This window comes from Pongo abelii, chromosome 2, assembly GCF_028885655.2.
Source record: "Pongo abelii isolate AG06213 chromosome 2, NHGRI_mPonAbe1-v2.0_pri, whole genome shotgun sequence".
NCBI classification, from domain to species: Eukaryota; Metazoa; Chordata; class Mammalia; order Primates; family Hominidae; genus Pongo; species Pongo abelii.
In genome coordinates, this window is record NC_085928.1 from 131,177,374 (window position 1) to 131,204,803 (window position 27,430).

General features: G+C 38.4%; 1 protein-coding gene across 2 annotated transcripts in view; it reads right to left on the minus strand.

Annotated features, from left to right (window-relative positions):
• The window catches only part of UBE2E2 (ubiquitin conjugating enzyme E2 E2), a 389,997-nt gene that overhangs the window by 82,790 nt on the left and 279,777 nt on the right, over positions 1–27,430 (minus strand). For both annotated transcript variants that reach the window (XM_002814006.5, XM_054552511.2), the window contains exon 4: positions 12,898–13,030. In XM_002814006.5, the coding sequence (XP_002814052.1) occupies positions 12,898–13,030 (133 nt within the window). The remainder of the gene's footprint in view (positions 1–12,897; positions 13,031–27,430) is intronic.

Below are 27,430 nucleotides of genomic sequence, written 5' to 3' on the forward strand. Positions count from 1 at the left end.
TTGGTAAGTGCCCAAACAAAAAACCTTATTTAACCTTAATTCTCCACAAAAATAGAGGCAAAAGGGACTACAGAAAAGAACACAAAGAGTGACCTAAAGTATGGCTCGTTGGGCGCAGTGGCTCATGCCTGTAATACTAGCACTTTGGGAGGCCAAGGCAGGAGGACTGGTTGAGCTCAGGAGGATTGGTTGAGCTCAGGAGTTTGAGATCAGCCTGTGACAACATAGTGAGACCTAATCTCTTTCAGAAATCAAAAAAACTTGCCAGGCGTTGTGGCACATGCCTGTAGTCCTGGCTACTTGGGAGGCTGAGGTGGGAGAATCACTTGAGCCCTGGAGGTTGAGGCTGCAGCGAGCTGAGATCGTGCCACTGCACTCCAGCCTGGGTGACAGGGTGAGACTGTCTCAAAAAAACAAAAAGAATAAAATGAGTAAAAAAATTAAAAAAAAAAAAAAAAAGGCAGGCAGGCAGGAAAGAAAGGCTGTAGGCAAAAAACTGAATTACTGTGCACTTATCAAGATCACTTCATAGCTCAGTTAGTTCAGGTGTGAAGAGTAGGGGCTGCAGGACTGGAAATTAGGAGGTCAGGAGTTCTAATCCTGACCCTGGCCTTATTAGCTATGTGATCCTAATCACGTTACTTATTCTAAGTTCTAGTTCGATTAAAACTGAAACCAAAGGCTCAACAGGAGCTTAAAAAAAGTCATTCAGTCCATTGCCCTGCAGAAGGCCACTGCAACTACAGGTAATTATTTTGACTTATTTTAGGCCTGATTTAGGCACTTGTGAGAAAATTAATTTATATAATTTATTAACAACAAATGTGGTTTTTTCCTTGTAATAAAAGCATGATATTTTATGAGGTATTATTGTATAAGCTTTCCAGCAACAATACTCTATACGGAAAATAACTTTCCAATCCTCAAACAGTGAGAACTTAATGAAAAAGAGAAAATGTCAGCTTTGTTAGTTTTTTCAGTTATCACTCTTTTCTTTTGGAAAACCCATTCTGGAAATTTATGGGTTCAAAAGTTCAATTTGGGTTGAAAATTGCCCATTTCTCTAGGCGAGATCATTTATTCTACCTAGGGTTTTAACACCCAAATCTGTGTCTGCTAACTCCCAAATCAGTACCTCTAGCTCATATGACTCACCTGAACTCCAGATCTATGAAGCTGTTGGCTGAACATTTCTGCACTTCCCACTCAGGTGTCCCATAAGTTCCCCACAAGCAACATATCCCTACCTGGTCATTCAGATCAGAAACCAGAGAGTCCTTCCTGATGTTTCAAACTAGTCACCAGTAGATATGGATGTCAGTGCTAACACAGTGGTTCTCAACAGGGTAATCCCCTCCTTCAGGGTATACTTGGCAACATCTGGAGAAATTTTTGTTGTCACAATGAGGGATAGGGGAGATTGCTGTGGGCATTTAGTTGGTAGAGATCAGGGATGCTGCTATGTATTCTACAATACAAAGGGTAGCCCTTTACTACAAAGTATTACCTTGCTCAAAATGTCAGCTGGGTCAAAGTTGAAAAAATCCTATTCTATCGTATCTTGAATGTAAATTCTATGCAAGATGGGGCAGGTCACTGCTCACTTCTCTATGTTCAGTATCCAGACCACTGCATGGTACATACATGATTACTTCATAATGGAATGAGTATACATTATTCTCCTTGTTTTTATCTTCACAGCTGAACCTTAATTCTTTTCTGGGCTGAACTATTGTGTCAGCCCCTAATTGTTCTTTCTGTCTCCATGCTTCCAGGGCTGTACCTCATCTTTATATATCAAGGGCCTGGAAAGTAGTAGGGGCTCAATAAACCTCTGCTTTATAAATGAGCCTTAAAACAGGTATTTAAAAAAGCAACCAACCTACAAGAATTTTTGGCAGGTCTCTGTTAACAGCTAACACGCTGATACCATAAGAAAAATTCACCTGATGGTTTAGAATAGCTATGCTTATATGAATCAGTATGAATAACTTTGTCTGATCCTAGATCCATTTTCTTTTATCTTATTATTATTTTTTTTTGAGACAGTCTCGCTCTGTCACCCAGGCTGTAGTGCAGTGGCGTGCTTTCGATTTACTGCAGCCTCCACCTCCTGGGTTCAAGCAATTCTCATGTCTCAGCCTCCCAAGTAGCTGGGATTACAGGCGTGTGCCACCAAGCCTGGCTCATTTTTGTATTTTTTGTAGAGACAGGGTTTCACCATGTTGGTCAGGCTGGTCTCAAACTCCTAACCTCAACTGATCCGCCCACCTTGGCCTCCCAAAGTGCTGGGATTACAGGCGTGAGCCACCATGCCCAGCTCCCTAGATGCATGTTATTTATAATTTTTGTTGACTGTCTGACTTTGTTTCTCCTTATTTTTGGCAGGACAAGACCTGCACCACACCTGCGAAAGGACCGGTGGTCCTATCTTATCTAATTCATCAATAAGCCATGATCATGTACTGACTCTTCTCTTGGACAGCTGGAAACTAGGAACATTCATTTCTCTCTGTCTCATTTTCTTTAGACCTCCTTGAACAAATCTCTAAGAGGCTGCTACCTTACTAAGAGATCCTGTTCCAACTCTAATGAAAAGAAAAAATCATATGTTTGTTGCGGCACTATTCACAATAGCAAAGACTAGGAACCAACCCAAATGTCTAACAATGATAGATTGGATTAAGAAAATGTGGCACATATACACCATGGAATACTATGCAGCCATAAAAAATGATGAGTTCATGTCCTTTGTAGGGACATGGATGAAGCTGGAAACCATCATTCTCAGCAAACTATCGCAAGGACAAAAAACCAAACACCGCATATTCTCACTCATAGGTGGGAACTGAACAATGAGAACACTTGGACACAGGAAGGGGAACATCACACACCGGGGCCTGTTGTGGGGTGCAGGGAGGGGGGAGGGATAGCATTCGGAGATATACCTAATGTAAAGGACAAGTTAGTGGGTGCAGCACACCGACATGGCACATGTATACATATGTAACAAACCTACACATTGTGCACATGTACCCTAGACCTTAAAGTATAATAAAAAAAATATTAAAAAAAAGAAAAAAATCAAGGAAATTTGATCACTTGCCATAAAGGGATTGATATTTGGCAGGCAGTCTTAGAAATGAACTCAGATCTGCCTACTGTATCCCAGCTTGAACAAAATAACGTCACAAATAACTATCTAAGCAAGTAACATATTTAAATAAAGTGGGGAATATTATATTTTTTTCATTACATATAGAATATTATTTCCCCATCCCATCCCTCAAGTGGACAATGAAAGATAATTTGTTTTCAAATTTACAGACAATCAACACAGGGTGTCTGTTCCATGTCTTGATCTGGTTCCATAAAAGCCCTTTCCTATAAGGTTAGGAAAATGCCAAAACTGAAGCTTCATCTGGCTCAGTACTACAGAAGGCTTTCCTCTTTACAAGAATATTTCTTCCAGTATCATTTTATTGTCCTTAAATTTTATGTGCTTAGAGTGTTTCTCTCAGAGTTTCCAGTGTTCACTGTTTTATGGGACCAGTGAGTGGATCACTCAATACCCTTTGATGTTTCGGATACTGAAGACTGTACCTGGAGGAGTTACCTTACCCTTCTCTCTTCAGAAAACTCACGTGAGGGGAGGGTATCACTTGTGTCATCTGTGAATCTTTCCTTAGAAAAGTCACCCCTCTTTGGTAAGGGAGCTGAACCTTTTCCGAGCCCTGAAGGCAAAGAAGATCCTCATTTTCCAAGCTTCTGAATGTCTCACTTCAGTCTCCCCTGTTCACCTAACTTCTCCGCAGAAGAACATCCATCATGAAGGAATTCAGGCCTATCTACCCCTCCCAGTTATGCTGACAGTAATATCAACCAACACAAACTTCCATTTAGAGTGCGGTCACATTCAGAGATAGGAACTCCAGGGCATGGAGAAGCACAGTAAAATACTTGTTTGAAACCTCCACCTTTATGGCAGGGCTCTTATAGGGGTGTGTCAGTAGATATCAGAGTGGCTGATTCACCACCACCTCTTCAAGGCTTGTGCAAACGTACAGTTGGTTGAGTTGATCCAACCTGAAAAATTAAGCTGGCTTGAGCGATAAGCATCTCAGGAGACAATAATAAACTAAAGGTCCTTCTTTAAAATTAGTGAACTGCATTAGACTACAGAAAGCTAGGAACAAAGGTATCTTCCCAAAATATGGCTAAATTAAACTTCCTGTCAGCCAAAAGGCTGATTTCCTATTAGCTTATAGGCATATTTAATTTGGCTTACAATAAAGTTGGTATTCTTTGCCCTGAAAACAAAACCCAATCCTACTTCTTAGTAATTACTAAATTGGTGGTAGTTGTAGGTGGTGGCTGGACACACAGATATGTGCATTATTTTAAAAGCACAAAGACAATGACACCATTTTGATCAATTTTTAATCATCACGTTCATTTTGGAATTTCACACAACATTTAAGGATAGCATGCCATTATTAAAAGTTTATCAAAAGGAGCATGGACCAAAAAGAAAAACTGACTCATGTGATGTAAGCAAACCTATGACAGCCCAGTCATGATACTGAGGATACAAGGCCATTCTGACACTAGTTAAATGTGAAAATGATCTGTGAAATGTGAAGTAACTTCTTTAAAGCTGGCAAAATCCAGAAATCAATATTTATTATTTAACATAGATATAACACCTCAGTCTGTGAATTAGAAACATATTGGAGAAAAGCCCCCAGTGTCTTTGGAAAGAGGATTCCTGGCAAAACAGAAAGGCACACAAAATCTCTTCTAACATTCTTTCCTCCTCATACCATCTCTTTCCTCCTCATACTGTCTTTCCTCTCCCCTCAAAAATACTTGGGTTGGAGAATAATGTGATATAATTAATTTATACCAGAGTGTATAATCCAGGAACAAGTATTCCTTCTTCCAGGAATATAAGCAACCTCAACCTTCTCTATAATTGGAGATAAAAGGCTCAGTTTAGAACTGGGTTTAGATTCTGGTTCTGCTACCTACTTCCTTTGTGGCCTGTGCGCAACTTAACCTCCATGGAGCTCAGTTTTGTGATCCATGAAGTGGGGGTAATAAACATTTTGCTTATGGCACAGTTACATGCATTTAACTAATTCAACAAATTTTTATTGACTGCCTACTGAATCACCAGGTATTGTTCTACATGGATGAGATTAAAGGAGTGACATCAAAACAGACAAAGTTTCTGTGCTCATTGAGCTTACATGCTAATTGGGGAAAGGGAAACATAATAAACAAATAAACAAAGAAATATATAACACCAAGAGGGAGAGGTGCTATAGCAAAAAATCAAGTATAGTAGTGGTTGTGAGGAAGTTTGAGGAAGTTTATAGGGAACCTAAGGAGGGTGGAATTTGTCATCCAAGAACCTCTCTGAAAAGGTGACATTTGAGCAGAGACATCAAGGGAGAAATGAAGTGAGTCATGTGAATTTCTGGGTGGCATACAAATGCAGGCAGAAGGAAGAAGAAATGGAAAGGCTTGTGAAGAAGCATGCTTTGAGTATTTGAGTAAAAAATGATGGCTGGCAACTTTGAAAACTATTCTGTGGACGGGGTGGTTCTATATGGTTTTACAGGCTTTTATTCAGGAGCTGGGAATCACTGAAGGGTTTAAGCAAATAATTTACATAATCTGACACACTATAGAAGGAAGCTTTAGGCTGGGCGTGGTGGTTCACGCCTGTAATCCCAGCACTTTTGGAACGCTGAAGCGGACGGATTGCTTGAGCTCAGGAGTTCGAGACCAGCCTGGGCAACATGGCGAAACCCCATCTCTATCAAAAATACAAAATTAGCCGGGCATGGTGGCAAATGCCTGTGGTCCCAGCCATTTGGGAGGCTGAGGTGGGAAGATTGCTTGAGCCTGGGAGGCGGAGGTTGCAGTGAGCTGAGATCACACCACTCCATTCCAGCCAAAAAAATAAAAAAGGAATCTTCCACCGTATGGAGTATACTGTCGAAGGGACAAGGGTGGAACCAGGAAGACCACATAGGAGATTTCCACAATAATCTGAGGGAGGAGAACAGTTGATGGTGGTTTGTGCCAAAGAGTTTCTAGGGAAGATGGTAAGAAATGTTTGGATTCTAGATTTATTGTCAAGATTGAGCCAGTGGGACTGGGTCTGCCTAGCTGTGTGAAAGGAGTCAAGAATGAATGTAAGGTTTTTAGTTTTAGCAACTGGAAAAATAGACCTGACATTCATTGATATGGGGAAGACTAGAGGAGCTGGTCTGGCTGATGTGGAATGGGGTAATCAATAATTTGGTTCTGGATTTGTTAAGTTTGAGATGACTACTGGATGTTCAACTAGAGATGTCAAATAGGCAATTCAAAATGTAAGAAAGAACTTGATCCATGGCCAAGCTTTATATGAATGCACGAACTCAGGTTAAAAACAAGTCAATTCATGTTACTCCATGAAAACTGCATGTTCTCTAACCAAGGCTGGAGTAAATGAATGGGTAGTTGGGTTCACACACATAAATCACTGCTCTTACTGAAAATTCCAGGAAACACATTCAACTTTCTTCTTTGAGTAGTAGCATTAGCAATAAAAACAAGTACATAATAATAATCTAGTAAGGGTGCAGTTGTGGAACTCATTGTTGAACTTCAGTTACAGATCTCTCTCTGGCTTTCAGATGTTGAATATCACTGTTTCTTATCGTAACTAATTAGCTACCTTATTTATGAGTAGCCATGACCTGTCAATTTAAGGTTAAAATCTAATGAGAAAAATAAAGATTTTGAAAACCTGAAAATAAAGATTTTGAAAACCTGAAGACCCCATCTATTTCACTCTTCAAAAGCAGTTAAGGCCTTCTGCATTAGCTGACATTAGTAAGCAACCCATAGTTAGACTTTATAAAAAATAACAACAAACAAACCCATAAACTGATATGCTCTGAATTGATCTCTAGGATTTTAAAATGTACTTGCTAAAATTTGTAGTGAAAGAACAAATTATATTTAAAAAGATTTTGAATATCATTCTTAATTTCACTTACACTTTATTGACGTGTGTAATTTTTTGTCTTGTTTTATAAAACACCTGAGGCACAAATTTTATCACCAGCAGATACTATCGTCTTGCCATTACCAAAGAAAACAGTGTTTTCCAGGAACATGGACACAGCATGTCTAACCTGTGCATAAGTTGCCTGAAATACTGAAAATAAAAAACAAACATGAGTGACTCTCTCACCTACCTCATTTCAAATCTATTTAGAATGAACACTTATTTTTTGTCATGTAAACAGCCACAGGGAGACAGAAAAAGCTAAATTAAAAATGCATTACCCCTATGCATTTCTACTGAAAAGACAATCAGACCTGTTACCTAACATGAGTCCTTACTGAGGATGTAAGTCATTACAATTTCTAAGACAGGCCAGGGGCGGTGGCTCATGCCTGTAATCCCAGCACTTTGGGAGGCCAAAGTGGGCAGATTGCTTGAGCCCCGGAGTTCAAGACCAGCCTGAGCAACATGGCAAAACCCTGTCTCTATAAAAAAAAAAAAAAAAATACAAAAATTAGGCAGGTGTGGTGGTGTGTGCCTGTAGTCCCAGCCTCTTGGGAGGCTGACGTGAAAGGATAGCTTGAGACTGGGTGGAGGTTGCAGTAAGCCATGATCATGTCACTACACTCCAGCCTGGGCCCCAGAGTGAGACCCTGTCTCAAAAAAAAAAAAAAAAGAAAGAATGTCTGAAACAGAAACATTAGACACAGAGTGTCACAATATTTTCAGTGTTTTTGGTAGAAAAAAACCCCAGCATAATATATTCCATTAGTTTCTGAATTCTTCAAGCATCCTTGTTAATTTTATTTGATGTAAGACTTTTAACATAAAATATTTTTTATATTATTCATGAAAAGAAATAATGAGATAGGACAACAGTATACATGAAAACTATCATACATTTCACAGGCAGTCAAATAAATGTAAATTAATTTAACCATAAGATACGACTTTTCATCTATTGCCAGTAAAAAAGACTTAAAATCCTAAAAGCTGAGGGGAGTGTAGGGAGGTTCTACACTGTCATGTTGATGGTCACGATGTAAACTGATACGATTTTTCTGGAGCACGATTTGTCAATCGTTACCAAAAACTCTATAAATACGTGCAAACTCTTTACCCAGAAATTCCACATCAACAAATTTAACCTGAGAAAATCATAAAAGTATAAAAATGTGTAATTATATGAATTTTCATCACATCACTGATTATAACAGAAGCAATGAGAACCTAATTGTTCAGCCACATGAAAGTGATTAAATTTTGGTATATTTATACAATGGAATACTAGGCAGCCTTTATAACTGTAACACAATTAAATGTTTACTGGAAATATATAATATATGGCACTGGATGAAAATATAACATTAGATTAAAAAGTAATCATGAAGCCATGGGGAGTATGGCCCAATTTTTGTAAAAAGGTGTATGTGTGTTTATGTATGTATATGTACAGGCATGTATGTGTACATATTTATATGTATATGATACAAATGAAGGAAACAAAAGTCTTAAAACAGATATACCTAAATGGCATGAATAATCAGTTTGGGGGAGATTACAGGCAAATTTTTTCCCTTTTGCTTATCTGCAATAGTTTTTTAATTATATAACAAATACGTAGGCTGCAAAATGAATAACATTAAAATACTTACATATTAAACTTTTAAAATAAAGTACAGATTTTGAGCACTTTGAGGAGTAATTTTATTTATTTATTTATTTATTTATTTAGAGACAAAGTCTTGCTCCGTCCCCCAGGCTGGACTGCAGTGGTGCGATCTCAGCTCATTGCAGCCTCTGCCTCCTGGGTTCAAGTAATTCTCATGCCTCAGCCTCCCGAGAAGCTGGAATTACAGGTGTGAGTCACCATGCCCAGATAATTTTTGTATTTTTAGTAGAGATGGGATTTTGTCATGTTGGCCAGGCTGGTCTCGAACTCCTGATCTCAAATGATCCTCCTGTCTCAGCCTCCCAAAGTGCTGGGATTACCAGTGTGAGCAACTGCACCTGGCTGAGGAGTAATTACCTATAAATTTAAAAACTAATTATCTATGAATCTAAAAGCTAATCCCCAGCAAAATATAAAGGAACTTCTGGCCGGGCGTGGTGGCTCACGGTTGTAATCCAGCACCTTGGGAGGCTGAAGCAGGTGGATCACCTGAGGTCAGGAGTTCGAGACCAGCCTGGCCAACATGGCAAAACCCTGTCTCTACTAAAAATACAAAAAATAGGCCGAGTGTGGTGGCAGGTGCCTATAATCCCAGCTACTCGGGAGGCTGAGGCAGGAAAATTGCTTGAATCCAGGAGGCGGAGGTTGCAGTGAACCGAGATTGTGCCACTTCACTCCAGCTTGGGCAAAAGAGCGAACTCTATCTCAAAAAACAAAAACAAAAACCAACCAACCAAATGACAAAAAAACCCCCAAAAAACAAAGCAACTTCTACCTTAAAAACAGATATTGAATTAAAACATTAAAACATATGTCTACACTGAAAAACAAATAGGTGTAAAAAGCTTTTACACACACTAGCAGTTCATTACACTTTTCTTTTTAGCCTTAATGTAGTATTCCTAGATGGAGTTCTATTAAACAGGTATTTTCCCAGAGAAATAATATTATCATTGGTGGTTAAGTACTCAACTGAAGACCTGACATCAAATGCAATGGACAATGTCATACAAGAAAAGATACCATGTAAAATGCCTTACCTACTTTGAAATAGTAAAATTGTGCTATAGGTTAAGTAAAAGGCATAAACATATAAGAAATTCGATGTACTAAAAATTGTACTGAAATATAGCATTTGAAAAGTGCTAATACTCAACCTATTTAAAACTAGAATACTAAGTTTAATTAACATTACGTACTCAGGTAGTAATTGTTTTGCTTGCCTTATTAGAATTTAGGCAAATTCTGGAAGAAATTACTAGAATAGCTCATCTCTGATTTTAAAAAATTGGGCAGCGGAATATAGGGTGTTCAACCTGATCAAGCCCTATTGTGAAAAAGTTCCTGCAACAAGAAGGGGCATCTCGAATCATTCCCCTGACCTTTAAAAGGTACATTTGGGCTCTGCAGTGTTTAGAAGTCCTCATAAAAGGTTCTATTTATGATAATTTGGAAAAAATTATCTCATGAACCCAATCATGCTACGGACTAATTTTATGGTATGTATATCCACACAAATAACCATCAGATAGCCCATCAGATGTATTTATAAGCATCTGCTCTTATAAGTAATTCCCCCTGACACCCACTGCTTCCCTGGTGCATTCTTCAGAGTATTGGGAAATGTTGCAGGAATTAAAATGCGTGGCTAACGTGAAAAAAACAAAGAGCAAAAGAGAGAAAAATACCAAGCAGCACAGAAAAAAAAACCCAAGACAACTTGAAACATGTACTATTTACAGTAACAGGACACTAGGAAGGCATGGAGTTGTTACATCAAAACTATTAATAATAAGAGTATTTGTTTTACTTAATAGCCTTCACTACACCCCAAGTTTTTTCTCCCTCGAGTAACACACCTATCTACAAAATCTGATCTCTAAAACTGATATATTAGGAGGTGATAATTTGCTTTTAAATACTTTCCACAGATACCTATCAAATGTGCATTTGAATTGTGGTTCTAGGTACCAAAGTTTGCTTTTTTTTTTCTCCTTAGAGATTGTCTGGTCCAATTCATGATGTGGAGGGCTTCCATTTTTTCTGGTAAAATTCTTGACAGGTAGTAACTCAGTTTTTTCTTGAACACTCCTAGTAAAGGGAAGTGTGGTGTCTCAAAGGTAGAGCTACACACAAGTTGACTGTCCAACTGTGGGTCAGATTTCCCTCAGAAAAAACTGAAATCTACTTCCCGGTAACTGACACCCTCCTGCTTCTATTTTTGTCCCATCCAACCATCCTGGATAAAGTCCAACCCCTACCCTGGAACATTCGAGGACAGATAAAGCATTCCTCCCACGCCCTATTTTTACCAGTCAACTTCTCCAAGGGAAGTGTGTATAATTCAGTGGAAAGTACATGGCCCCTGGAGTCAGACTTCAGTAGATTCCTGGTTGTATATTATTGGAAAACCTCTCTAAGTCTCATCTGTGTTTCCTCCTCTGTGACAGGGGAACATCCTAGTCTTACTGGAGTGTTCTGGAGAAGAAATGAGTTGGCAGAGCTGATGCCCAGTAGAGTGCACGACTCAGTGAAGAAAGTCAAGAATGCGATTTGACTCTCTCCTCCCAGCTCATTCTAGCTTTGTTTAATCTACACATTTCTGTCATTCAGAACTAGGATAAGCCCACACATTTTCTGAAACTACTAATCTCAAGGAACAGATCACATCAGATTTATAAGCAGCACAATAGCCTGGTCTGAGTTTTCCTCCTCCTTCCTCACTCTGTGCATCCTTTACTGTAGAGGCTGAGAAAGAAAGGTCCTTACATCCCTCATAGTACAACAGATACTCCAGGTGACATAAGGGCTGGTCTAAAGTAGAAATGGAAGGTATAAGGGTCCCATCCAGTAAAGGGAGAAGATAAGTATTAGATTTACTATGGCTTTGTCATTGAAAACCTACCAAATGCAAGCTCTTGGTGGTCACCAGTGCCACCAGCCCTGATAGCTTGAATAAAATGTATTGTGTAATGTAGGAAGAAGTATGGGCTTTGGAGCCAGGCTTTCCAGATTCAAATCCTTACACCACAATTTGCTTGATGCATAATGCTGGACAAGTTACTTAGTTCCTCTGTCCTTGGTTTCCTCATTGAGGATAATTATAGTTACCACTTTTTGCTTTGGTAACACTATCTAAGCATCAATGGAAAGGAAGGAAGAAAGGAAGAGCAGGGGCAAAAAAGAGGAGGGAGGGGAATTATAGAAAGTCATGGTGAAGGTCTAGTCTTATTCTTGTTTTTTTATATTGTTTACTCCAACCCACAATGCAAACAAGTTTTCTATCCCTGAGCATTGTGACGTTAAGTCAGGGCCAGATGAGAATTCTTTCTTGGTAGCCAAAACATAGTGTCCTCAGGGTCATTTCCTTTGCTATAGTGGAGAACAAATGCTAATGGAGATGACACAATATTTAAAACAGTCAAATATCTGACTTATAGGCAGTAGAAAAGAATGTGAAGACTTTCTAAAGTATATAAGCTTGGCTTAAATAAGTGAGAGTTCTTTCATGTTCTGATTTCACTGCACTCTTGCACATCAGACATGAACATAAATGACTTTTCATTGATTAATCAGTTTCATTAATGAACTATTATAAATACTTCTTCGCTAAATTTTTTCAACACGATTTTTAAGTCTCTGTGGGTCATACTTTCCATACTAGTCCATGTGTACTACATGTGAGCAGCTGAACTCTAGAGGCACCAAAACTCAAACCTCCATAGCTGGTGCTATAAACCTTGCCTTGGCAAGGCTTCCTCTGCCTTTAGCCTGATTCTTGCGCTTAGCTTGCTTGGGCTCTGGCTTCAGGCTACGTCTGATTTTCTGGGCTCTGGTACTCACCCTGGCCCAACCTTATGTCCCCATTTTCACCCATAAAACATGGTGTTTTAATGTTACATTAAAACGTATAACAAAGAAAGGAGATAATGAGGAGAAAAAGGAGGAGAAACAACAATGAAATCAGTAAAAAGCTGGGGTGGAGGAATAACCTACGATTTTTTACACTGTTTCATTTTATACACTATCAATCCTGGGAAGCTGTCTGTGACAACAGAATAGACATGCATCCCTAGAAATGTATATTTAAGAATAAGTATATGTATCTAGAAATATAATCCATATTGCTAAAAATCAATGAAAACTTCATACTGACCTTAGGGGGTTTAAACGGATAGTCTGGTGAAAAGGTAATGTCAAGAAAGAACACCCCTCCTTCATAGACAGATCCTGGGGGTCCCAATATAGTTGACCTCCATTCATAAATGTTGTCTCCTTTGGGTCCAGCACTGAAATAAGACATACAAATGAAATGTGCTTAGAAATTACATAAAGGCTGGAATTTAACAAAATCTATTTATGATAACCAATTGAGCAATTCCATAAAAACACAAAAAGTTAATCAGTTAACTCTCATGTTAAGATTCATATTGCCAATATTGTCATTATCCTAGAAGTGAAATATGTTGGTATTACTTAATAAAAGAACACCAAGATCCTCTTTTGCCATTCACAACCCTAAGCCTATGGAACAAGAGTCCAAGGACCATAGGCCAGAGGTAGAAACACAAATGTTTAATAAAAGCATGAAATTATTTGTGATGTCAGAGACAAAATTTCAAAGTTAGAAGGACCTCTGGGGAATGACTAGTCTGATCCCTTTGCTAAAAACTGAGAACACAAAGGAGGTTCAATGTTCATCATCCAAAGTCTCTGCTCAAATATCATATCCCATCTGAATCTTCCTTTCATTCTCCCCACCCAAAGGACTTCCTGACCCATACATCATGACCAATGAGGTCTGTAGATGATAAGATGTATCATTTTGTTTTATAACTGTGTTTTGTAACTAATGCTTCTTTCCACCCTCCCTAGAATGTGCTTGAGGAACAGGCTGTACCTCGTCCTTAGTGCCTCTTAAGTCAATATGTTGGATGATGATGAATTAATAACAAAGCAAGTGAAGAAGCCACACGGCTACTAGCAGTACACATGTCTCTGAGTTTCAGAGAATTTTGCTGAAAACAATACGGCCCACATGAGTCAAGTGAATTTTATTAGTTCTCTCAGGTGAAAAGAAGGGCAAAATGAGATTAGAATTTAGCTTTCCAGTGTTCTTTTTGTTCCATCAAGCTATTACCTACATGTAATAATAATAGAATACTAGAAGTTCTCCTCACACCCTATAACAAAGTAGGCAACCCTATTAAGAGGCTTGGGAAAGATTTTATTGCCAATAAAGATTCAGCTTCTTTTCCCTCTTATTTTGAAATGAGTTTATATCTATAGAAAATTCATTACTGAGCAGCCATTTTATCACAAACAGCCATTCTAATTCAAAAAACTCCATAAACTTAGCAAAAGTGGAATAGCAAGAAACTTCTTTAACCTGATAAAAGACATCTATCAAAAACCTCACATTAACTACTATATTCAATGGTAAAATATTAAAAGCACTCCCTTTAAATTGATAAACATGACAAGAATGGCTGTTATCTCCACTTCTAATCAGTACTGGACTAGAGATCATATTTATCAAAGTATGAAAATCAGAAGGAAAAATAAAAGGTATATGGATTGAGATAGAAGAAATAAAACAGTATTTGTAGTATTTAGGTTCACAGAAAAAAAGCCCAAATATATATATATATACACACATATATATACACACACATATATACACATATATATACACATATATATACACATATATACATATATACACATATATATACATATATACACATATATATACATATACATACATATATACACACAATGTATTAAACTTAATAAAAAGAGTTTAGCAAAATTGCTAGATGTAAGATCAATATCCAAATATCAACATCATTTCAATACACCACTAGAAAGTGTACTTTTTTTTTTTGAGACAGGGTCTCACTATGTTACCCAGACTAGTCTTGAACTCCTGGGCTCAAGCCATTCTTGGGTCTCAGCCTCTCAAGTAGCTGGGTTTACAGGCATGCATCACTGGACCACACCTGGCTCCTAGAAAATGTATTTTTAAATGAGTTGCAATAGGTCTTGTAAGGAAGCTATGAATAAAGTCATAAAAGATGTGTAAGATCTTTATGGAGAAAATTATATAAAACTTATTGAAACATACTCATAAGAGTTAAATAAACGGAGGGAGATACAAAATTTATGGGTAGGGAGACCTGATATCAAATGTCAGTTTCTCCAAATTGATTCAGCACAATTCCAATTAAAAAGTCCAACTGCTTTTTAAAACCAAAACTCGACAAGTTGATTTTAAAATTTTTTCAGAAGCTCAAAGAAATTCCTCAAACTTTTCCACACATATATGAAAACCTGATTTATGTCAACTGATGGGACTAGGAAAAGTTTTTATATTTGAAAAACAGAGAAACTGGATTTTTACCCTCAGTAAATAAACAAACGCTGTTGCAGATGGATTAAATATTTAAATGCAAAAGTCAAAATATTAGAGTTTGACTGAAGAGAGTGACAAGGCAAGCCACAAACTGAGAAAAGATATTTGGATCATATAAAAGTGACCAAATACTAGTGTTGAGAATACACAAGTTCCTAAGAATCAACTAAAAAAAGACTCTATTAAAAAAGACATAGACATTTCCAAAAAAAGGGAAACACAAATGGCCAATAATCATATGAAAAATGCTCAATATCATCAAAATCAGGGAAATGAAACTGAAAATCAAAATTCAGTAATATTATTTTACAAAATGCAAATGCAAAAATCAATGCCTGACAAAACCACATGTTGATGAGGATGTGGAAAAACTAGAACTCCTATGTACTGCTGATGAGTATGAGTAATTACTTTGGATAAGAATATAGGCTCATCTAGTTAAGTTGAATATACAGTTGACCCCTGAACAACAGGTCTGCATTGCGTGGGTCAACTTAGATGAAGTAAATTTCAAGAAAATACATTAGAAAAATTTGAGATTTGTGACAATTTGAAAAAACTCGCTGACAAAGCACTAGCCTAGAAATATTGAAAAATTAAGAAAAAAGAATGTCACGAGTGCACAAAATATACGTAGATACTAGTTTTTCTTATTTACTACCAGAAAATATATACCAATCTCTTATAAAGTTAAAATTATACACACAAACCATACATGATGCCATGCATATTTAAAAGAAATATAAGCAAACACAAACATAGAGTATTAAATCATAACTGCATAAAAGTAACTGTAATACATACTGTACTACTGTAATAATTTTGTAGCCACCTCCTGTTGCTATTGCAATGAACTCAGCTATTGTCAATAGCTGCTTAAAATGCCACGTGACAAAAATCATCTCTGCATGAGCAGTTCATCTCTCCAGCAAATTGCGTATTGCCATAAAAAGTGCGCTCTCTCAGTTTTCGCATATTTTTCATTGTGTTTGTGCAATACCGTAAACCTTAAATAACACCATGGGATCCATACGAAGGGCCACTAGTGATTCTGGAAGTGCTCCCAAGAAGCAGAGAAAAGTCATGCCATTACAAGAAAAAGTTGAATTACTTGACATACACTGTAGATTGAGGTCTGTAGTTGTGGTTAGCTGCCATTTCATCTTGTAAACAGATGATGTAAACTCAGGGTAACAATAAACAGTACAATACTGTAAATGCATTTTCTCTTCCTTGTGACTTTCTTAATATTTTCTTTTTTCTAGCTTACTTTATTGTAAGAATACAGCATATATACATATAACATGCAAAATATGTGTTAATTGAAATGTTTATGTTATGAGTAAGGCTTCTTGTCAACAGTAGGGTATTATTAGTAGTTAAATTTGGAGAAAGTCAAACGTTATACATGAATTTTTGACGGCACGGGGGGTTGGTACCTCTAAACCCTGAGTTGTTCAAGGGTCAACTGTACACCTATTTTACAACATAGCAATTATACTCCCAGGTATACACTACAGAGAAACTTTTACATGTGTGTACCACCAGAAGACATTGAGAAGAATGTTTATAGAAGCACTATTTATAAAAGCAAAATTGGAGACAACACAAATGGCTACTGACAGAAAAATGGGTAAATCCACCCAAAGGAATATTATACAGCAGTGAAAATATACAGATTAACATGAATGAATCTTAAAAATACATTTAATAAAAAATTAAGACTAAAAAGAATATGACAGTATGATACTATTTCTACAAAGCTTAAAAACAAGCAAACAAGGACATATACTACTGAGGGACACATAAATATGAGGTAAGAAAAGAAAACTAGTAAGAAAAAAGTTCAGAAGAGTAGTTTCCTGGGTAGGAGCAGAGGTTGGAGAAGCAGCACACTGGAGTTTCAATGGTTCTGGGTATGTTTCACTTCTCAGTGTGTGTAGTGGATTCAGGTGCTTTCTGTTTTATTACTAGGTTTTCTCACCTACCATGTGTTAGATACGTTATTACATAGGTACCAAATTCTTATATTAAGAAAAATTATGTCAAAGGTCTACCAATATGGTGAGAAAAGCAACTTGCTGCATATGTACAGTGTGATCCTACTGTATAAATAAAAAAACAGATCCTACTCTTTTTAATTTATAAGATCCTACTGTATGAATTTACAGGTCCTACTGTATGAATATTTTATATTATTTACGGATACATATCTATGTCAAAGTCTTTTAAGAAATTAACTGGAAAGATAAACCTAAATTCATGATGGTGGTTATGAGAACAACAAGGGATGAGGTGGAATGGGGAGGTGGGAGGAAATACATGTAGAGATAGGAAATGAAGCAGAATTAAATTTTATTTCTAGTGTTTGATTTCTCTTGTTTAAAAAAAGATGAAGTAAATAAAATCACAGTTATCCTAGCTTATTGTAAAGCGCTGGAATATAATGAGAAGCAGTGGTGTAAGGGACTAGAGTACAGCATTCCTCCCCCATCGCGCCATTACCTCCTTTTCTTGAGGCTGGCAATGAGGCATAGACAGAGTATATTCAGCCCAGATGACAATAAAGCTTTGGCAACAACAGCCTCTTGTTGCCAGACAAGCTCACTCACTCAGATGAATAATACACATGGTTATGCCCTGAGCTATAATTAAACCCAATATGAATACATAAGCTTATCAGAAGGAAGAGCTTAAAAGTAGAGAAAATTACAGGTTTATAGTTACAACATTACTTCAAGGTAGATGAATAAATTCAGTTAAAAAGTACACACAGGTGAGTGTATACAGCTATGAAATAACAAACACAAACACATTTAGTAAATACCAAGCTACAATTCTCTGGGTCACTTTAAGAAACCTTAAAATGGCCTCCTAAGAATGGTAACCACAGTAAATTACAAGATATAGGCTAAATAAGGAGTCACTAACAAATAGTGTGGCTGAGGAAGGGACTCTGAAGCAGAAGACAGCAATATCTCACCAAGAAGGGCAATGTCTGCAGATAACATAAACTCAATTTTTGCCCATTCCAAGTTTTATTTGGCTCTCAGTCAGAACTCCAAGTTTTATGGGTTCTTTGAAGTCAGTCAGCTGTCTATGTAGTTATTAACAGTGGACTAAAATAACAAAGCTAATATTATCACTCTGAATTGGTTTATGCTGTCAAAGTGTGCCTCTTTAAGAAATCTTAGCCAGTAGCAACAAATTATCTTGAAAACAGACTGGTATTCTAAAATGCACATAAAACTAGCCTGTAATCACAGCACTTTGGGAGGCTGAGGCGGGCAGATCATTTGAGGCCAGGAGTTTGAGACTAGCCTGGCCAACTTGGTGAAACCCCATCTTTACTAAAAAAATACAAAAATTTGCCAGGTGTGGTGGTGGGCGCCTGTAATTCCAGCTACTCGGGAGGAGTATCTGGAATACTCCTATCCCAGGAGATAGAAGATGGGATACTATTTGAGGCAGGAGAATTGCTTGAACCCAGGAGGTGGAGGTTGCAGTGAGCCAAGATTGCGCCACTGCACTCCAGCCTGGGTGGCAGAGTGAGACTCTAAAAAAAAAAAAAAAATGCATATAAAACTAATACTATTTCCCTCATATAAAAACTGGGTTTTAGCAACCTGGACTCTTCTAACATTTTAGAAATGTATCACTTGAAATCCCAAAGCTTACAGCAGTGGTTCTTGAACTGCACAGCCCTCTGCCCGACTCCTATTTGGATATGTACCAGTTGAGAACCCAACATCCAAAACTTTGCTTTATAATATGGTAGCCATGTGGCTACTAAGCACTTGAAATGTGGCTAGGGCAAATTGAAATGTGCTGTATGTGTAAAATATATACCTAAGTTTGAAGACTTAATGCAAAAGAAAGTAAAATAGCTCATTAATAATTTTAATAATTACTATTTCCCTATTAATTTAATAATTATTAATGAACAACTACACGTTGAAATGGTAATACTTGGAATGTATTGGTGTAAAAATGTATGAAAATATGCTTCGCTTATTTCTTTTTCCTTTAGTCTGGCTGTCAGGAAATTTAAAATTACATACATGGCTCACATCATATTTCTGTATCATGAATCAAGAAGTGAGAAAGAAATCTTTTAATCTTTTAATGATCACTAATCTCTCAAGCTGATCAAATAAAATTTGGTGCCAGAGGACACTTGCAGTACAGAGCAACGATGAAGAACATAAACAGGCTCTGGAGTCAGATTAAGTTGTCTGAATCCTAGCCTTGGCATTTAAAGCCTGTTAGGACCTGGGTAAATGTGTAATTTTTCTATGTCTTAGTTTCCTTGACTGCAAAATGAGATAATTATAGCATCAATCTTGTAAATTTTTAGTAGAACTGTACTCACAGAACTTGGAAAACAGTAACCCTCCAAATGTCAGTTGCTGTTGTGCTTGTTGTTACATGTTGCAGATGATCAAAAATACACTCAAAGAGGTTGGCTGCTTTGTAAATTTATAAGAATGGTTTCAGGACTGAAAAACAAGGCTACAAAGACATGTACATAAAAAAAAATAATAATGATTCTGTAACCTAATCTTATGATGTATATTTAGATATAGCAGAACTTTAGAAATCATGTATATCCACTGCTGCCACTCTTAGGAAATCCAAATTATCAATGAATAGAATGTTTATTTAACAACAGGATTTTCAGGTATTAGGTTATTAAGTAATGTTTTCCCACTTGCAACATTCTGAAAATGCTCAATTCCCTTACTGTTTTATTTTCAGATTTTATTTTTTAAATAAGAAAGAAACCTAAAGCTTTCATAGTTAAATTTCAAAATAAAAACACAATAAGGTAAATCTTTTAGAATGAAAAATATCAGCAAATTACGATTTGGCTGAATGCCCAAGGTTGCTGCTTCAGGAGAAATTCTGCAACAGAATCAAACTGTGTTCAGCTTCCCACGCTGCAGCCTACAGTGGATGAGCCCCTATGTACAGCTGAAATATTACATGCAATAAAAATCATGAAAATAACTAGGCTCTCACTGTCTTTACTTAAGATCATAAGATGCTTTAAATATACTGAATACTTTCAATCTGCTGTGCCACACCTGTGATTCTAAGACCAAGAGTTTTTGGCTGTGTCTACTGCTTTTTCACTAAACACTGACTTTGGGACAGGTAAAGAGGAAGGATGCCTCGGCAATGTTGGGATTCTGGCTCCACAGAAACAACGTGTCTGACTTGCCACCACTTTTCACTTAACCTTTCTGTGCCTCAATCCCTTCTTAAGTAAAATGAGATAATGGTACCTCAAAAGAGAGTAAAATATCTCATTAGTAATTTTAATAATTACTATTTATCTATTTAATAATTATTTAATAATAATTACAGGTTGAAATGGTGGGCTAAAATGTATTAAAATAAAATTCACCTATTTCTTTTTTCTTCTTTTTAATGTGGCTACTAGGATATTTAAAATTACATACATAGCTCACATTATATTTCTACATCATGAATCAAAGAAGTTGGGAGGTTATTGGGAGGTTTAATGGTATTATTACAAAAAAAGTGCTTAGAACCTTGCTTGAACATACCAAATGCTGAAAAAACATAAGCTATGTATATTGTAAGTCTAAATCTTGATTGAAGGGATTACAATTGATGGCATAACTAGAAGAAATCAAAGGGGAATGGGCTTTTTAAAATTAGTATTCATGGAATTAGCTAGCTGAAAAGAAAGTTTTAATGGTAATGGATACCTAAACTGTGTGTTTAAAAAATCTAATCATACTACACAGCAAGTGAGAATTGCTGTCTATTAATCCTACAACCCAGTGAAATTCTCTTAAAGTATGTGTGTGATTGATCAGGTAGGGAGTATCTTGTCTACAGTCCCCGTAAGTCCAGGGAGCTGACCTGAAATTACGAGGGATGGGGTAGTGAGAAGCAGATGAGGGGATTTTTCAAAAGCTTTAGCAATCTTTGCTTATAAGCAGAGTCCATGTAACTGAATTCATCCTTCCTGTGGGAAAGTACATTGTTCACATTCAAACTACATACTGCACCTATGTCCAAAGTCCCTTTGGAAGCTAGCTGCAGGGATATTGAGCTTCTGGCATACAACACAATAATGAAGGTGTTTCTCTAGTGACAGTCTCCCTCTAATTTAGGGTTCTACTCCATTTTGTTTGTCCTCTTCAATGTCTGCCTACATAGGGGTTCTACCCTCAGCTACCTAGTCTTTTCACCTTCATTCTGGGTATCTCATTACCTACCTTTGACAATCACCTACCAAACTGTTAGCATCTCTAATCTGGTCATAAATCTGAGAGCCATCCTTGACCATGCCTCTTTTTTCTCCTCTGCTCTAAGTCCCCCAAATCCTGTTGAATCTTACTTCATTGTTATCTCTGTACTCTGATTATTGGCCGCATCAGCTCTCATTTAGATTATGGCACCAGCATCTTGCATGGTTTCCCTGCCTCTAGTTTTGCTTCCCTCCAATCTGCTCACCAAACTGCAGCTAGGGCAATTTCCAGAAACTCCTTTAAGTAGGATCTTTTGCTTCCCTGCTTTCTCTAGGTTCTTCACGATCAAGCCCAAAGTTCTTTGCAGCATACAAAGTCTTTCATAAAGAATTGGCTCCTGCTTACACTTCTGGTCCCATCCCTTGCCATCCCAAAGCTCCCCTTCAACTCTATTACTCCAATCATACTGGAATTACTTGCAGAGCTTTCAAGAGAGCTGGGCTCTTTCTTGTGTCCTGGCTTTTGCATAAGATGTTCTGTAGTTCTGACCATTCTATTTGACCCCTAGTTCTTAACTTGGCTGCAACCTTTCCGATCCCCTAAAGGCTGTACTAGGTTCTCCTTTGGAAGTGGTAACATTCTGTGAAAATATAAATGTTATAAAAACATATACATAGGACCTCTAATTTTGGGGGAAGAAGACATATTAAGAAACAGCATTAACTGGATCATAGGAAAAAAAGAACTCTATACTGACAGTGAAAAGGCATTCCCTATGCCCCAGAGGGTGTTCAGAAACAGGCCAGTTCTGTTGTGTCTGAGAGGAGGACAAATGAAGACTAGTATTCCACAGACTCCTGAGATTCCCTGTATTTGTAATCATTAATTTTTTTTTTAAAAACCAATACTGCCAAAGTCTACCAAAACATCTTAGGAAGTTAGGATATAATAGCGCTGATAGAAAAGACCCATTTCATACACTAAACTCCATGCAGAACTGGACTGTTAATTTTATCCTCCATAAGGCTTCTTTCTAGTCCTTAAATATCTGGTTGTAATTCTCCTGAAATATTCCAAGAAAAATAATTATTTTGTACTTTTTGGTCAGTGAGTGCTTAATAAACGGGAATGATATTTACCCTCAATCACACTTTACAGATTTGAGATGTAAAGATGAAAAAAATGATTTTGGCTATCTTTCACCAAATATCATTTTAAAGTCACTATTGTTACCTACTCTGTACCCTTTGTTATCACTGTCAACAACTTAGCAGAGAGTAAGAAATAGAAGAAAAAGAATATTTTAAATGAAAAAATAACTACTACTTAATCATCATAATACTTCCTTTTCCCAGGGAAAGTAGTAGCCAGCAAGCTTAGAGAGTAAACTAGCCTTCTATGAGTCACTGAGAAAGGAAGACTTCCTCAGTAAGTTCATGAAACTCCTTGACTTCCCTGCCTCTTTTTGTGTTACCTGTGTGTATATTTAATTTTCCCAATGTGTGGATACATTGCAATGAGTACACAACTATGCCAACAGACTTAAAATTTTAAGAGACATAACTGTATAAAGTAGTGAGCAGGGATAAGTAGAGAAACTGGGAAGCAGAAAGAAAGACTACAGGGAAAAACTGTATATTCTTCCTTTTCTTTTTAAGCTACATTTTTATAATATGCATTTACTTGTAAACATAAAGACCAACCACGGAATCAACAAGAACTAAGTCTTACTTTTTACAGGTTAAGCATCTCTTATCTGAAATGCTTGGGACCAGAAGTTTTTCAGATTTAAAATTTTCAAATTTCAGATGTTCAACGTGTATATACATCAGTTGTTAGAAACAGGTTATGATTATAAAGACTTTGGAAACCATCTAGAGTTCAATTTTTTTATAACACAGAAGCAAGCAAGCATTAGAACTGGACTAGAAATCCATTCAGTTGGACAATTAGGCATAAAATCAATCAGAATGAAAATACTGAATTATAATATCTGCAATCCTTTAATTAGCTGAAAGGACTCCAGAAATGAGCTGTGTGGTTCTCAACTTTTTTTCCCCTTTTCCACTATACCTTCTTTTCCTTGCAGTAAAAATGACTCACTTCAGTAGTGATTCTCAGCATGCATATGGGGGGAAGGGGAAAGAAAGGAATACTTAGGAAAAATGAAAAGGCTCCTTCCCCGCTGAACACTTCCATTGAAAGCCTTCATTTCAAAGGCGATAATATTAAGGGTCAGAAAAGTGAAGTGCTTTGCTCAAGGTCACACCCAGAGAAGAAAACCTGAACCCTCTAATCCAGGAGTCCCCAACTCCCAGTACCAGTCCGTGGCCTGTTAGGAAGGAGGCCACACAGCAGGAGGTAAGCAGCAGGTGAGTGAGCAAAGCTTCATGTGTATTTACAGGCGTTCCTCATTGTTTGCATTACTCGCATTATCCCATGACACTCTTGTTGTTACCAGGCAAAGCAAGAAACTAGTAGGGCTCACCTCTTCCTTGACCTCTGCACTTATACCATGGAAACAGTAAGAGTTTCACTTTACGGGCTCTAATTTCCCTTTTCTATACCAGCTGTATGACATCTTGCATGCTAATGTCCTCTTCTGTCACATCAGTGGTGGCATTAGATTCCCATAGGAACGCAAACCCTACTGTGAAGTGCGCATGCGAAGGATCTAGGCTGTGTATTCCTTATGAGAATCTAGTACCTAATGACCTGACACTGTCTCCCATCACCCGCAGATGGGACCGTCTAGACGCAGAAAAACAAGCTCAGGGCTCCCACTGATTCTACATGATGGTGAGTTATATAATTATTTCATTATATATTACAATGTAATAATATAAACCAAGTGTATAATAAATGTAACGTGCTTGAATCATCCCAAAACCATCTCCCTGACCCACACCATCTGTTGAAAAACTGTCTTCTATGAAACTGGTCCCTAGTGCCAAAAAGGTGGGGGACCACTGCTCTAATTCTTAAGTGAAGACTCTTACCCTGTCACTACATCTGCCAATTAGATACGAAGACTGAAGTAGAAAAACCAGAAAGGTAACCATTATGATAAGCTACCCTGCTTGACAGGACACCAGAGATTAAGATGAGCATCTGAGTATAATTTTCAAACTTTTCATCCTGGGCATGTTTCAAATATGTAATGAAAGGCCTCAAGGTACTCAGGACTTCCAGAAATAGCCTCTCTTATCTGTACTGTAAGAACACTTAGGCCTGTGAACTAGCAAATGTAGCAAAGAATATTTCTTAAATTAATTCTGCCCCCACCTCCCACCTGTTAGGCAAGGAAGCTGTGGAGTTTTAATGTATCTACCGATCTTATCTGCAGTATAAACAAGCTTTTGACAAAAGTGTAAACCATTGCTGCTCCTACACAGTTTTCAGGAAGCCAAATCCCTTCTCAAAAATTTTCAGTTCTCAAAAATGTTACCACTCATACATGGTGGAACGTAAAGCTTCCCGGTATCATTCTAATGGGATAATTATTACTTTCTAATATTTACAAAAGTAATCACAGTAAAAATTCCATTTAGAAGTTAAGATGGGGCAGATCTGAGGGACAGTTAACTATCTTAGACAGACTAGTTAAGCTATGTAATTTGTGTTCTCACTCATAAGTGGGAGTTGAACAATGAGAACACATGGACACAGGGAGGGGAACATCACACATCGGGGCCTGTCAGCAGGTAGGGGGGCTAGCGGAGGAATAACATTTGGAGAAATACCTAATGTAGGTGACAGGCTGATGGGTGCAGCAAACCACCACGGCACTTGTATACCTATGTAACAAAAAACTGCACGTTCTGCACATGTATCCCAGAACTTAAAGTCTAATTAAAAAAAAAAAAAGAAATGTAATCTGTATAAAGAGTTATTATCAAGACAAGTTGTTTCCAAAGTAGGTTAAATATCTACAAGACACTCAATATACTTTTCTTTGGCTGAGAACATCTTTTGTTTCTTGGCTATGAAAATAATAAACAATTTCTTCATACAGTTGTCTAGTTTATTCCTAAAAAGGTTGGCTGTGACATCCTACTACCTGCATTTTTTTTTTTAATATTCCTTACACAATCATCTAGCTCCAAGACCCATCATCACTGTCTCTTCTACCACACTGTCTGGAAGCCAACATTATCAAAGCAGAGGAAGTGGAAGACAATTCAACCAGAAGACTAACAGCAAAAGTGACCTGCACACAGAGACACTTAATAAATGCTTGTTGAAGAATGATAAAGAAATGTCTTTTATAAAACATGAATCTATTACCATAACATAGTGGTAAAGAAAGTATGCTTCAGATCCAGAAATGAAGGGTCCAAATCCTGGCAGTCCCACTTACCTTGTAACTCAGAGCAAGTTACTTAACTTCTTAATGTTACAGTTGTCCATCTCTGAAAAAGTAGCTACTTCAGAAAGTTGATGTGAGCATCAAATGAATTAATATATGTAAAGTGCCTAGAACAGTGCCTGGCTCACAGTAATGATTATGTAAGTTTATACTATTGATGGTGGTGGTAGCACATCTGGATTGGCCACTGTGGGGACACTGGCCACAGTGGGGGAGGCACATCTGGGGCTGCATGCTCTGTGAAGCTCGCAGGGGCAGGGAACAGGTGATCCCAGTGGGAGCCCCAGACCCTACCGAGTTGGTAGGGTGGGAGCCTACACTTCTAGGCACAGCTGCAGCTGCCCAGCAGTGGTTCTGACTTGGGCATCCCTGTGCTCTCAGGACCCGGAAAGCCCCCTGCCCCTGCAGGCTTGCAAGTGCCTGCTCCCACTCCCTGGCCTCTTCCTAATCCCAGCACCTGCTCCAGCGCAGAGCAAAGCTGTAGCTGAGACTGGGCACTGTTGCAACCGAGCTGGGTGTGCACACACTTGGGGTGGTACTGACATGCCAGCCCCCTGCCCCCACCACCTTGGCCGCCTCTGAAGCTTTGGGTTCTGACGAGCTCAGGGAGGGAGGCCGGGGGTATTGAGGGAAGCTCAGCATGGGCCTGCAGGCACCCCTCACCATAGACAGCCGGGGCACCACAGATAGCATGTTGATGGTGGTGGGAAGCAGACAGGTGCCTGTGTGGGAGGTGGTGGGTCTCCAGTGAAATCCCACCTTCAAGCCAGGAACAGCCTGAAGTCTGGCGACTGGGCTGCCAATCCAAGGTGGAGTCTGCAACTTAGAGTGAGAACTTCATTGACGCCTTTTGGCCAATCAAATGGTGCTTTTTCCAGGCCCGACCATGGACCAATCAGCACCTACTTCCTCCATTCTGAGCAAATAAAAACCCCAGACTCAGCTAGACTCAGATACTCATTGGTACAACCTGCCTGCTGAAAGGAGTTACCCACTTTGAGTCTCCTGAGAGCTGTTCTGTCACTCAATAAAGCTTCTCTCTGTCTTGCTCACCCTCCAGTTGTCTGCATAACTTCATTCTTCCCAGACGTGGGACAAGAATTTGAAACCTGCAGTGGTGGGGTCAGGTCAGCTCAGGAGCCATGGGCCGGAGCAGGACGGTGGGACTGAAAGGGCTGTAGCACAAACTAGCTGAAACATGCCCCCGAGAAAACATGTTCTCCTCCATTTGCCATGCTGTGGGCAAAGAGAAAGAAGAGCTGCAGCCCTCCTGGGAACCCAGATCTCAGGGCTTCCTGAGCCAGAGCCGTGACACACTGTAATACCTTCTATGGGGCTCTGAAGTTCCTGGCATCTCTGAGCTTTCAAGTGCCACTGCATTCCCCTTGTCTGGATGTGGGTGCCTGCAGTGGAAGCCTCTTGTGGTGTATCTGGTACAGCCACAGCCTTGCACGGAGCTGGCACCTGTAGCTGCCTTCCCTGCCTCTGAAGCCAGTGTACCTGGCTGTGCACAGTGGGCAGACCTCATGATTGCTCACTCACACACCCCTCCCCACTTTGTGCCTGGCTCACCCTTGGCAGGTGTGGGATCCAGGCCAGTAGTGCAAGCTGAGTGCGGCCTGCTGGGCCGAGTGGGTAGAACAAACCCAGTGGGCATGAGCAAAACTCAAGCAGAGGC